This window comes from Euleptes europaea, chromosome 4 (genome assembly GCF_029931775.1).
Source record: "Euleptes europaea isolate rEulEur1 chromosome 4, rEulEur1.hap1, whole genome shotgun sequence".
NCBI lineage: Eukaryota > Metazoa > Chordata > Lepidosauria > Squamata > Sphaerodactylidae > Euleptes > Euleptes europaea.
Window position 1 is genome coordinate 90,312,668 of NC_079315.1, and position 14,849 is coordinate 90,327,516.

General features: G+C 41.9%; 1 protein-coding gene across 1 annotated transcript in view; it reads left to right on the forward strand.

Annotated features, from left to right (window-relative positions):
• PDE8B (phosphodiesterase 8B) overlaps positions 1-14,849 on the forward strand; it is a 55,223-nt gene that overhangs the window by 12,537 nt on the left and 27,837 nt on the right. The window contains exons 2-5 of the mRNA XM_056847937.1: positions 3,816-3,875; positions 7,933-8,123; positions 9,040-9,099; positions 10,825-10,882. Coding sequence (XP_056703915.1) covers positions 3,816-3,875; positions 7,933-8,123; positions 9,040-9,099; positions 10,825-10,882 — 369 coding nt within the window. The remainder of the gene's footprint in view (positions 1-3,815; positions 3,876-7,932; positions 8,124-9,039; positions 9,100-10,824; positions 10,883-14,849) is intronic.

Here is a 14,849-nt window from a genome sequence, read left to right on the forward strand (position 1 = left end):
CAAAGCGGTCATTTTCTCCAGGTGAACTGATCTCTGTCGGCTGGAGATCAGTTGTAATAGCAGGAGATCTCCAGATTGTACCTGGCGGTTGGCAACCCTAATGGGGGTCTTGTGTGTATACAAATGTCACAGACAGTATATGTATGTGCCAATGACACTCATGCAATAATATGCAGTACAGCCATCATAATAACAATGCATACTCTCTGGAGAAGTACCATAGTCACAAAATGTATATCCACTGCCCTGCTGATTGCAGTCTTGAAGGAAGCTGTGTGAAACTCGCAATAAATATATAACGAGAGGGCAAGTATTGCACTTAAAACTGATCATCTGGAAAGATCATAAGCCAAAGTTGTGCCTGCATGTAATATGTTGTTGTCCTCAGAGGAAGGAGAAGTAAAGGTCTAAAGGTCCTAAACCTTGTAAGATTTACGAAGAACCATTTACAAAGTGGTTCACTGTGTCTGATTAGTTTATACTGTAAGCGTCTGCCCTCTTCTATGTTTCATTTTTTCACTGAATAAGAGAGGTATACCTGAATGGCCCAAGCTAGCCTGATCTCATCAGATCTCAGAAGCTAAGCAGGGTTGGCCCTGGTTAGTATTTGGATGGGAGACCACGAAAGAATACCAGGGTCATTATGCAGAGGAAGGCAATGGCAAACCATCTCTGTTAGTCAGTTGCCTTGAAAATCCTATTGGGTTGCCATGTCAGCTGCAACTTCTCAGCACTTAACATCCATACATACATACATATTTAAAAGTATAGTCACATTCTTCCTTGGAAATCTACAATGCCTGTATTGCTAAAAATGGTCTTGCTACAACTTCACAACAAAGAAACAAACTAACTCGTGGATATGTCCCAGATTCTGGGACAGTCTTGGCAATACCAGAATTTCTCAGGAGCAGAAACATTCATCAAGCCTTACAGTCACAAGATTATACAAAAGTACATGGTATAGTTCAGCAGTTAACAGTAAGAGGATCTGGTTCAAAGGAGTGCCTGCGTGGGAGTTCACCTGGGAACCATATCTACCATATATACTCGTGTATAAGTCGAGTTTTTCAGCCCAAAAAAAGGGCTGAAAAAGCCGAACTCGACTTATACACGGGTCAATACGGTAGGAGAGGGGAGGGGGGAGGAGGGAGGAACTTACCGCTGCCATCCCGCCTCGCCCGGGAGCCTTTCTCCTGCCGGCAGGGGCCTGGAGGGGCCGGCAGGAGGTCCCTGCTGGCAGCTCCGCCGCCGCCCAGGCGCTCGGGCGCCTTTCTCCTGCCGGCAGGGGCCTGGAGGGGCCGGCAGGAGGTCCCTGCCGGCTGCTCCGCCACCGCCCAGGCGCCCGGGCGCCTTTCTTCTGCCTGCAGGGTCCTTCCTGGGCCGGCAGGAGGCCCCTGCCGGCTGCGCCGCCGCCACCCACGCGCCCAAGCGTCTTCCTCCGGCCGGCAGGGGCCTGGAAAGGCCTCCTGCCGGCCCAGGAAGGCCACGCCGCCAATTCGCCGCATCTCCCGGTAAGTAGGGGGTTCAGGGGCTCTTCCCCCTCCCCCCCTTGGATGGCACTGGGGGTGGGGTGGGGTGGGGCGGGAGGGCCTGGGAGGCGGCGGGAGGGCGACCTGGGGCAGGGGCTCTGCGCTCTAAAATGGCGGCCGGCATTTTAGAGCGCAGCATTGCCGGTAAAGGGAATTTCTTATTGACCCTCGGCTTATACGCGGGTCAATAAGAAATTCCCTTTTCTGGCCTCAAATTTGGGGGGTCGGCTTATACTCGGGTCGGCTTATACCCGAGTATATACGGTACTCTGAACTTCTTGGGGGAAGAGCAAGATACAGATCTAAAAAACGAGCAAACAAGATAATGTGTCTAGTCATAATAGTTAGCAAAACTATTGAAAGTCAGGATGGGGCTAATTAAAAAGGAGAAGCAGCAGATAAGGAAGGGATGATGAATTCTCCTGCCCACTGCTTTTACTCTTACAAGCCCTCCCCCAGTCATTTTTTGCCTGGTTGAGCCCAAAAACAAGAAATAAATCCAACTGAAAGAAATGGATGAGGCTTCAGGGGGAAAAGTGATAGGCCTGGAAAGAGGCCAGCAGCACTCTCCTGCTTGCTACTTCTCCTTGATCTCCCCAACCTCCATCTCTCTTTAAAGCTGTAAACTCACAGGCAATGCATGTCTGGTTAGCCCTTAGACTCAGGAGCGACATCCGAGGGTACTGTGGTGTTGCTGAAGTAGCGTGTGTTCAGTGGTCTTTAATTGTCTCATGATTTATGAACTAACAATATAGAGATACAAGTTTTCTGTTTGACAGTACTGGCTTTCTTTTTTGCACATTCCCTAGTAAAGGGCCTTTACGGGATCCATTTCTTTTGAACAGGAGAGCACTGGAAATGTGGTATCATTTTAAAGAATATAAGTTGAGCAAAATAAATAATTTTGCAATGCAAGATCTTTAGATTTGTTAAATGTAACATATCTTTAAACTCCATAATACATTTTAAATTCAGTATTTATCAGCTTGTCATTTCCTTAGATGATGAATGTTGGCATCAATATTCATTTTGCACAAAATGCCCATTACCAAAGTCCCTACTGGTGTGCTTCGTGTTTCTGTAGGCAGGGTATCAGAGTGATTAACTCCATGTAACACATCTTGATATATTAGAACTCTCTCTCTAGCTGGGCTAGAGACCTGGTGGTATATTATGATTGGTTTCAGGATTCCTTGGAATACTGTTGTGACTTTGATTATGGGGAAGAGGGAGATCATCTTGAACTCTCCTTTTACACTAATAGAAGAGTATTGCATATGTCATCTTTTTTGCAAGAATAAAATTATGGTATTGTTAAGGATAGGAAAATGTTCAAGCAAGCATAGGATTCCAACTAAGGCCCATTTCTTATCTATCATGCTCATTTTTACTCCTTAGGTGGGTAGAATGCCACCGGAATTTGGTTTATGGTGGCAGATGTTTCCTGTCAGTACAAGGGTTTTATTATACTGATGTAACTTTCTTAATTTTGGCATTGTCAGGGAATGCTGGCCCATTAAGGCAAATGAGGCACTGCCCTGTTCCCAACCTCTTACCACTAGTCCAAGTGGTGGCAGCTGGTAAGCCTTCTCCTTAGTCATTCTCCACCTTGTGTTGTTTTTGTGGAACTTTTCAGGCAAGTCTTTCCCTACTAACACCCACAAAACAGCTCCCCCCCCCCTTAAAGGCATAGGGAAGGCTCTCGGTGGAAATAATCTTCAGCCATGAAGAAACCCTGAAAGAGGATGAGTCCTAGGGGGAAGCTAAAGAAAGATTGATAGGATTGTCCATTAACCAACCACAGATTCAGAAGGACAACAGACTAGTCAATGAGCTAGTGTGGTGGTGGCTCACTGAGAGCATGGTTGGGCATAACCTGTACTAAGCTGTACTTGCAGCGCAAGGAACAGCTCCTTTCTACTTGAACTGTAGCAGCATGTGCTGTGGAGTTGGGTGCTTTTCATGCCTGCTGCAGTTATTCTGTTCTCTCATTTTATGTAGTCCTCTCTTGTAAGCCCTGGGCATGCACATCCTCCTCTACCATGAGATAAAACAGATATTGAGCCTACACAAATTGGCTCTGGTCATTATAAGTTGTGAGTATGGTGGGAATGGGTGCACACGCACAATGACTTCTCCAGTGCTTTGCCTCATTGATAATTTATGCTCCCAGATTATGTATAAACCAAGCTAATCTTGTGAATTTTTTTAGATAAATCATGTTCTCATTGATTTAATCTCTTAAGCAATATGGCTTGACACTTACACATTGTTCTCATTTAGCAGGCTTCAACTACAGAGATACAAATTGGGCCCATGAGACTGACACAAGATCCTATTCAGGTAAGATTTTGTTTCATTTTAGCAGTAGCTATTAAATTCAATGTAAACGTTCAAATAACTACTAAAATTCTCCAGCTGAAGTAAAACAGACATATATATAGACACAAATACAAGGACAGAAGAGATGAGACCAGTGGGTGCTCAGCATAAACATTCTTGATGCCTGAGTTAATGATGGATTTTTCTAACAAATTAGGCTGTGAGTTTTCTGGTGCTGTGTTTTAAGTCTGAATGCTTTTAAATTGTTAATTGTGTATTTTAATCTATTTCAGTGTTGTCAATTGGACTATTATGTATGCCCTTGTTACTTGGTTGGTACGCTGTTTGCCATCTTGAGTCCAAGGAGATAAGATGGGATAGAAATGTTTTAATTATATGTCAAAAATATTCAACAATTCTAATAATTCAAATTCAGAACCAGTTTGCATCACTCTGGAAATATAAATTGACAAAATTTACAGGCAAAATTAATGTCCAAGAGCAAGGTGTTAGGTTTTGCATGACCCTGTATCATGTAGTTAGACCCTGCAGGAAGATTGTATCAAATTATTTTTCAAAGAGCGAACTGTAACTTTCATAACATGTCTGGGAATACCCAGCCTGAAGAAATCAATATTGCACAGACATTGACATATAATGATGAAGGCATTCTGGAAAATAAGGCCTTGCTGAACTTTAGTTCCACTAATTACCTGGGAAGGAACCGACAGTCCACCAACTTTAACCCTTTAATCATTTGGCCAAGACATTATAACATACAAATCTATGAGGACAGATAAAAAAAAAAGTTCACACCTCTCTTAACATTTTTTGTCTCCTTAGGGAGCTCTATCTCACCTCTTCTGATCTGTGGCTTTGGGTGGAATGCAAGGCATATGGTTAGCAACTAGAAGGTTTCTAGCTAGATGTTATTTATACTTGTAAGAAAATAAGGTGGTTGCATTTGACATGAAATTAAATGGGACCTGGTTCTAACCAGTGACCAAAGTTTTCTAAAAGTATTCTGCAGTTACTCATAGGGTTACCAACCTCCAGGAGGGGCTCTCCCAGAGTTATAACTGATCTCCAGACCACAGAGATTAGTCCCCCTGTTGAAAAGGGCAATTTTGGAGAGTGTACTCTACTACTGAGTCTAGCAGTAACTGAAGAACTCTTCCCCAGGCACCACCCGCAAATCTCCAGGAATTTTCCAAGCCAGATTTGACAACTCTAGTTACACAGCATGAAGAATTACTTTCCAGGAATGATCGAAGTGTGCAGACTAGTGCTCCAGGAAGCACTAGTTTGAGAACATGTTACAGCATAGTTTACAAAACAGAACTCCCCTTTTCTGAGGCTCTGTCCTGAATTAGAGCTTTGCAACACAATAAACATGTACAGCCACAACAGGAATGCCAGCCTCCAGGTGGGACCTGGAAATCCCCTGGAATTGCAGCTCATCTCCAGACTACAGAGATCAGTTCCCCTTGAGAAAATGAATGCATTGGAGGTTGGATTGTATGGCATTATACCCTATTGTGTGAGCAGTCAGACTCCTCCTCCTGTTAAATGAGTTCTCACCCAGGATGATCCTGGTATACATAGGTTATCGATAACCAGTTACCTCCTCTCACTCTCTGTCTCCAGATAATTCCCCCAGCTTAAGTGGAGACTGCCTGATCAGGGTAACAACTGGGGTCCATGTCTTCCCCAAGCTCCATCCCCAAATCTCCAGGAGTTTCCCAACCTGGATCTGATAACCCCCATCCCCCACCGGAGGCCAGGTGGACCTGGCAACCCTAAGCCACAAGCACCTAGTTTTCTTACTAGATTAGTTACATGCTGGCGGTTTCTGTTCTGTAACAGTAAAATTAATCATCATGTCACTTATTGGGAGTTCAGCTCTTCATATAGCTTTAGATAACACAAAATCAGGGTTACCCTGCCAACCCTCCAAGTGGGTTTCTCTGACTTTCACCTGGCGACACCATGAATATACACAGAAACACAGATGAAGATGCTGACTCCCACTACTTTTTATTTAACAGACTCACACATTGTATTTTTTAAATTTTAAAAGAATTTTGTTATTCAGTTACACAACAAATACCCATAACCATACATTAATAAAATATAACAAGCAACAAGAAAAAAAACAAGAAATACAAAACCAGAACAAAAGAACAACTAAGAAGAAACAAGAAAGAAAAAAATTACAATTATTGTTATATATTTTATTTTACAGTTTTAACAAGATGTTTTTGTAGCTTTATTGCCCCTTACCTTCATTATTTATTAAATGACATCTCACATATTTTAGCACAAATCTTCCTAACCTCACCTATACAGGATGTTGTATTGAAATAAACAGGACAATCTGTTCATTTGAAACAGAGAGGTCTCTGAAACATTTGACCTTTCACACAACAGGAGTTCTAGCTGAGTAGATTGAGCAGTTCTTGGCAAAGCTTATAAACACAGCCTTTTCTTTGTTTGCTTATATTTCCACTAAAGGAAGTTTGTTTTCTCTGTTTATTAAATTGCAACTTGGTTAATGATGGACTACTACTATTAATTCTTGACAATTAAAGAGCAGGGTGGTTACACAACCTTTGTCATTGGATGTATAATTTGAAAATTGCTAATATTTATTACAAAACGGACAAATATTTTTCTTTTCTAAAGAGTGGTAATTAAAAACATGATCTACAGCAACATTTTTTAACCGAGCACATGAAAGAGCAGTCAGTGGTAACTTTCATCACTATCTTTAGGAAGGCAGATAAAAAAAAAAAAGAGATGTGAAGGTATTTGAGCCTATAGGACCTTTTAAGATGCTTGAACAAGGTATCTCCTGGAAACTGAATGCCCACAAAAAATGTAAAGTGGGCCTTTTGGCATTGACTTTATTGCACTGAGTGGAACAGATGGGGACAAGGGCTTGGCTTGGAATGTTATTTAAAGGGCAATCCGGGCACAACTAAAAGTAGACTGAGTGGGTCAGATTTTTCACTGTCAAGTCCTTTGTGCTTTGTAGTTGGCCTGTTTTGGCCAGTGGCATGACTTGCATAATTGGCAAGTTGTATGAGATGATAGAAGCCATTTTTGTCCCTCTCAAAAGATACTGTTGAATCTCTCTATGTAATTCACATGTGTGAGAAGTCCCTGGGAGTCTGATAAATGGATCATTGCTTAATAAATGAGTGTCAGGAGGACGGATGGCCACATGGTAGGCTGGTGTTTTATTGGATTTTCTGGCTGCCTATAACAACTCAGTCCAGACTAAGCAACCTTGTTTAAACTCAGAGATGGTTGTTTTATAAGGCCTGATGGGATGTTCTCAGGTTACTTGAGGTAAAAAGCTGTAGTGTACTGTCTGGCAATATAAAGAGTGGTGCTGCAGAGCCCCAGAGACGAGGATAATATTTCCTTATGCTCACAAGATGTTTCCTTAGTACAGGGAATAAGTTAGGCTCCCCTTCCAAAATCACTGTTTGGGGAATCCTGGGGCATCTTATTCTTTCATTCCCAGGCACCAAGCTCTAGCATTTTCTATGCCCAGAGGAAACATTAAGAGGGACCCTACAAGAAAATGTTTGTTTATATCTTGCCTATGTAGCTGCCTCCTAAATAAAGTAATACCAGAGCAGTGGGAGCTGGCTGATGGCATTCAGGGTTGGAACATGGGTACTTGGCTATAGCTTTTCACCCCCAGACTGTTGTTATTCTTTTCCCTGCCAGGAAAACGTTGTACCCACAATTACAGACACAGATGTTTTCTTCTGAGGGCTGGATGGCTTCTCAGGCTGGTTCATCCATTGGCTTCTTACAGTATGTCACAGGTTCAACATCTGCATTAGTTTATAATGAGAGATCCCATACCAATGAGATATGTCAAAGATAGTGAAATGTTCCCAAGGGTATGACTGAAGGACACATAACAGAGTAACCTTGCTGAAGCTAAACATATCTGAGTCTGCTTAATGTCTGCATGGAAGATCTCCTGGGAACCCTGTTTATGCCTCCTTGAATTCCAGGACGGAATGCATAATGTTAGACTGTCTTCTGTATTTTATAGGTGTTGCTGATCTTTGCAAAAGAAGACAAACAGAGTGATGGGTTCTGGTGGGCTTGTGATAGAGCTGGATATAGGTGTAACATTGCTCGGACACCAGAGTCAGCACTTGAATGTTTTCTTGATAAACATCATGAAATAATTGTGCTGGATCATAGAAACTCAAGATACTTCGAAGCAGAAGCCGTCTGTCGGTAATTATCGTTATGCTTCATGTGAACTTTGAAGTATGGAAATATTGTTATGTAGTAGTATGATGTCCATGGACTAGTTCTTAGTAAGATGGTAAACCATTTCACCACTCCAGAATGCAGATGGGGTCCACATTCTCAAATGTTTCTTTATATAAAAATAGTCCTTGGATTTAGAAAGCTCAATATCAAACAGAAGACTAGGCTAGAACCATTTTCCTAAGCTTCTGTATGGATACAATTTTTTTTGAAGGATCATTCAATCTTGTCGTTACATCTGAAATCATAATCTCAGGTGCAGGTTTACAATATTAGTGAGAATTAGGCCCATGACAAGAACAAAAAGGAAGTTGGTTCTTTGTGGAAGCAAATAAAAACCATACTTTTGTTGGAGGTCAATAATGGGGGAGAAAGAATAAAGCAACTACATTCAGAACCAGTCTATCAAATATGAATATTCGTGGTTCCCGGGCCCAAAGGAGTTTGGGAGCGGACTAATGTCAGCTCTGCCCCTGGGAATGCCCTTTGACGCTGGCGCAGGCCATTGCTTCCGGGAAAGCGGCAGTGCTGGCACCCAAAGACCACACTGTGACATTGTTCCTGGGGCTGGCGTAAGTCACCCTACGCCGGCGTCCGTGCCACTTTGCATGGCGCAAGTGGCATAGATGCTGGTGTAGGGGTCACGGCGGCTCCTGTTAGTCTTGTTGCTGAAGAGGAAAGAAAAGGTTTTGCATAAAATGTGCCTTGCCTCTTTAGAGAGGATAAAATCTGCAGAGAAAATAACAAATAAAGCTCTGACCATGAATGCTTTCCTTCCCTATGCATATAGGATCCCAGTTCTATATATGGTGTTTGGCCTAATAGTGTATGTTGCTGAAAACTGTTTCCTCAATTATGACATGGAGTTTTCTAATTTTAGGGCAATCCGTGCTACAAAGCCTGCCGAACATACTGTAATATTATCTGTTATTCCACATACGTAAGTAGTTTTGAAAACTTTGTTACCTTATTAACTATCTAGTTGTATTAATCTAAAGTGATCTTTGCAAAGGTTGGACTTAATGTCCACAAAGCTACTTTTCATACCATCTGTGAAATAAATGGGAGTAAAATTATATTACAACTTGGAATTTTGTGTATGGTCCAAATTATAATTTTCACAAGTTCTCTTAACAGTAGCTACATTTCCTTCTTGAAGAGAATCATAATATGATATTTTTTTTAAATAAAGAATAAATAAAAATCAACAGGTTGAGCAATCTTAACAACACTCTCCTGGGAAAGCAAAATTTGAGTCCAGTAGCACCTTAAAGACCAACAAGATTTCCAGGGTATACCTTTTTGAGAGTCAAAGCTCACTTCATCAGATACCCCAGCAGACACTTCTGCAGTAGAAGAGCAAGATTCGAGTCCTGTAGCACCTTAAAGAGCAATAATGGGGGTTACCGCACTTTGTATTCCCAGCAATGTATTAAGAGTTTGAAAATATTATAAAAAACATCGCTTTAAAAGGGTTTTTGGATACCACAGCTTATAAATCGTTGGAAGACGTCTTCACAGCTAAAGGGGCCAAATAAAGTGCGAACAGTATTTTTTATAACATTTTAAAGCTCTCAATACATCGCTGGGAATACAAGTGCGGTAATCTCCAATATTTCCAGGGTATAGGAGGCGGGAGCTTTGACTCTTGAAAGCTCATACCCTGAAAATCTTGTTGGTCTTTATGGGGCTATTGGATTAAAATCTTACTCGTCTACTGCAGACCAACATGGTTCCTCACCTGAAACTTTCCTGGAAGTAAATAAACCCTATTGGGTGGACTTGAGGAGATTTCTGAGTAGACCTGCTTAGGATTACACTGTTAAACGCTCAGCATTTTTTTTTTAAATTTCAGAATGTGCAAGGAATATTACTAGGGTTGCCAACCTCCAGGTGGTGGCTAGAGATCTCCTGCTTTTACAACTGATCCCCAGGCAATAGAAATCAGTTCCCTTGGAGAAAATGGCTGCTTTGGCAATTGGACTCTATGTAGGGTTGCCAGTTCCCTCTTCACAACTAGTGGGCAGTTTTGGGGGCGGAGCCTGAGGAGGGTGGGGTTTGGGGAGGGAAGGGACTTCAATGCCATAGAATCTAATTGCCAAAGCGGCCATTTTCTCCTGGTGAACTGATCTCTATCGGCTGAAGATCAGTTGTAATAGCCAGATCTCCCGCTAGTACCTGGTGGTTGGCAGCCCTAACTCTATGGCATTGAAGTCCCTCCCATCTCCAAACCCTGCCCTCCTCAGACTCCACCCCCCAAATCTCCAGGTATTGCCGAAACTGGCAACCCTAAATATTACATGACTGAAATTCCCCTTTATAGGTTATGATGCTATTGTCCTTGAAAAAAACTTGGAAGCAAAGGCCAAAATGCAATTGGGACACTTTGCCGGACAACGCAGAGAAGCTCTTGGCATTGTGTAGAGTTCAAGGTGTTCAGCACAAGCTCACATACGCAGTCAACCTGGATTTATTAATCTTGGTAAACCTGTTATGGCAGCACTTATAACAGGAAACATTACATCCACAAAACTGGCATTAGCTGGAAAAAAGAAATACTGTAAATATATATTTTGTGCTTTAATATGTATAACTAGTAAGTTTATCACAATGAAGTGCCACAACATTTCAGGTCTCTTAGGCGATGTGTTCTGCTTTCCTGTAGATCAGCTGACCAAGAAGAAATATCTGTACTCCCCCATCTCCATGCAGGTTTTAATAGGGTATGTAGACGTTATTCTGACTTTCTTTAAGCGATAACTAATTCATTAATCTTCAGCAGCTGTTTTCTTTCCATTTTCAATTGTTTGTGTTATCAACCATGAATCCGTGCCAAGTGCTAGCTGGGAGCTCCTCTGCATTTTAACTACATATATTTGAGCAGTAAGCAGACAGAGGAAAACCTGTTATACTGAAGTAGATCAATGTTTCAGTGGGTAGAAATAACTGGCAAATAAAATTCTACAAGCCTAGGCATGATTCCCTGTGACAGATGCCAAGAAATAGATGTGTTCTTTTTGAAGTTGGGTTCTCAAATGTTGTCATAATAAACTTGCATCTGCCAGGTCTTCAATGCTTGATGGGAGAGGGTGGCCTTTAGCCAGCATTGGGAAGAAGAGGAGTGTGGAGTTGGCTGGCACGCTTCCTTCAGGGTCACTGGACTGGGTCAGGGAGGAAGCTTACGCCTGCTCTGCTGTGGTCCATAGGAGAGACCTGCTCACACTATGGTTGTAGAATGATGTACTTTTTTTTAACAAAGAGAAACTCCTATTTAGCATGTGGCACAAAAAGATCGACAATGCAGTCCTAAGAACAGTTTCCTGGGAGTAAGCCTCATTGAATAGATCTGCTTACAGTTGCTCTTTAAGGGCCAAACTACATGATACACACAGAGCCACACAACAGATGTGGGGTATGATGTTTTAAAAGTCTGTGGGGGCCCAGTTCAGCTCAGGCCGATGCCATCAGGAAAGGAGTGGCTCCTCCCACCCTGATGCTATTTTCACAATCTGGAATAGCCCCAGGGTAGAGTTATTTGCCCCATTTTGGAGCTGCACACAGGGGGACCTGGCTCATTAAAAAACTGGATTGTGTAGTTTGACCCAAAGGTTTTGGATTTATCCTTTCATTTCCCATCTCCCTTTTGTTTCAGTGGTGTTCCCACAATCCAGTAAGCTTGTCACTTGATCAAAGAAGGAAACGAGGTTGGTCTGGCAGAACCTGTTAGGAACAAATCCATGCTGGCTTCCCTGGATCACCAAGTTGTCCTTCAGATGTTCGTAGATTGATCCATTTAAAATCTGTTCCAATATCTTCCCTGGGACAGAGGTCAGACTTTAGTAGCCTGGGTCATCCCTCCTCCTTTTTTTGAAGATAACATTAGCACTCTTCCAGTCTTGTGGCACATCTCCTGTCCTACAAGAGATCTTGAAGATGATGGACAATGGCTCTGCAAGCTCTCTAGAAAGTTCTTTGAACACTTTTGGGTGCATACCATGCGGCCCAGAGGATTTGTACACATCAATGCAGCCAGGTGCCTCTCAACAATCTTTTTGTCCAGCAGCACAGTTAACCAGCAGCACAGACACCGTTGCTTGCCTATTGAACCTGTTCTCTTCTTCAGGAAAAAAACGGAGGCAAAATAGGCATCGAGCCTTTGTGCTTTCTCTATGTCCTCTGTCAGAGTTTCCATTTTCACCCAAGAGTGGGCCTATGGCCTCTTTTACCTTGCATTTGCTCCTCACATAACTGAAGAAGCTTTTCTTGTTGTGATGAGCCTCCCTGACAAACCTCAGCTCACTCTGAGCTTTGGCCTCTCTGATGGTTGACCTACTGTGCCTTTCAACCCTCTGATACTCTTCTTTAGAGGTATGTTCTTGTCTCCATTTCTATCCACCATTCCTCATCAACTTGGTAGAACATGTTTTGACAGCATCGTACTTTTGCTGCGGATTTATTTATTATTATTTCAACTTACTACCCCACTGTCCCCGGTTGAGACTGGGCTCAGAGCGGTTGCAGTTGCTTTATCTGATTTTCCTCATTTCCTTAGTAGAAAGGGAATTCTTATAAGAAAGGGACTTACTCTACAGCATTAATTATATGGAAGTAGTATCATTTTTATCTGACAGCCTAAGAATTGTTTGAGAAAGGTGAAATTAATCTCTAGAGCCCTTATTTAGGTTCTTACTTGCCCTGATGCAGAATGCAACTGTCGCTGTGAATGGCAAACGTGGCACATCCTGTCACCTGCACTTTAATTACGAGGGAATCTGCGTGGCATTTATTTTAAGGATTTGCTCGGTGTGTCCAGATGCCTTCCATTCCATATGAACAGAGGCTTCTTCCCTAGCTGATCCTGTACCAGCTCACAAGATTAACACAGAATTAACTCCTCAATATGTTTAAGCTGATGTGTGCTGCCAGTACAGAGGAGTGCAAGGGGAAGAAGCGGCCTGCCTTTTCCAGAGGCACTTCCTGCCTTTCAGGTTTGTGTACAGGGATTGTTTCTGTGTGACACACCAAGTTGCTGTTTTCACGCTAGCTGCCTCGAAGGCAAGATGTGGCTTTGTTAAATAGCATATCCGGTATATAAAACAAACCAAAGCAGCTTACAACATAATATAAACACAATGTGATCAACTATAAAAATAATAATATAAAAACCCAGAAAATAGCGTTAGTAAGCAAAAGGAGCCCAAATTCCAGTGTTGCTATATACCTGTATACCTTATAGACCAAACTTGTGAAGAAGAGAATAAAGAATGAATAAGGGCCACCAACAAATGGAAGTTTAGAAAATCTTATGCTGGTAGGCAAAGAAGAAGGAGACCATCAGCCAAGGTAAATAAGGGCGGGAAAGAGGAATGTGTTGCGCTCAGTCAGGGCGTAATGATGAATATGAAGACACAGAAATAAGCTGTAGCATGGGAGACTTGATCTTATTTTATTATGTGTATGTATGTAAGTATGTATGTGTATATATATGTGTGTGTGTGTGTGTGTGTGTGTGTATATATATATATATATATATATATATATATATATATATATATATATATAAAGAAGGAAACAATATATATATTGTATTTTAAATTAAGAAGACTGTCAGTAATTCTGCTTTTTTTAGTTGTTATTGTCATTGGTTTTTTTCTAATAATTTTTTTTAAAAAAAGATTAGATTTCTCATAATATCTGCGTGTGGGGGTTTCCAGAGTATTTTCAGTGACTTTTCAAGCCTTCAGTAGCTGTAGGCCTCGTGTGGGGTGAAGAGCAATAGTTTAATCTCACAGATTTAATTGATTAACGAGTGACTGATTTCAGGACTGAAGCTTTTATCCTTCTGAAGATTCTTAGTTCTTTTATGTGTTGGGGTTTTCAGGATGGAAGTGTGATACCTCCTTTTCCCATTTTTAATGCAAGGCTTCTTAGTTATGAAAAGATCAGTTTTCCAGAATATCATATTTACAGAAAGTAGGAGCAAGAGTGCTTTGGCCAGGGCAAACCCACAACAGGAGAGGAAAAAGTATATAACAGCATAGTGCAGAATTAGGCTTACTCCCTTCCGCTGCCACAGATCTCCAATTGACCCTTCTGCCTTTCATACACGGCAGCGGACAGCCTCCTAATCTTCTCACCCGTTACCGTTGGGAGATACTAAAAAAAGGAGGATGTGTGTATGCATGCTGTCAAGATGTTCGGTGGTGATTTGCCATTGTGTGCCTCCATGTGAGCTGAGAGAGTTCTGAGAGAACTGTGACTGGCCCAAGATTACCCAGCAAGCTATATGTTATTGCCTTTCCTGGCACAGGAGAATTGAACAGAAGAATTGAACCCAGTTCTCCAGATTAGAGTCTGCCGCTCTTAACTACTACACCACCCCAGAAGATACCAAAGGATTATTACATTGCATTTATTTCTTCCAAATACCATAGGAATACATTGAATTTCCAAATGGTTATTACTAAGGGAAAGTTTTGTGGCACCTTAATGACTAACAGATTTACTGTAGAATATGTTTTCTTGGGCTAGCGTCCACCTTTCAGATGGTCAGTGGCATTTATTAAACCAAAGGTGGTCAGCTCCTATACACACACACACAAAGTACAGAGCCCCCAGATATGTCAATGTTGGAAGGCACATGTATTGGGAGTGTGTGTGTGTGTGTGGGGGGGGGGGACAGGATTGTAG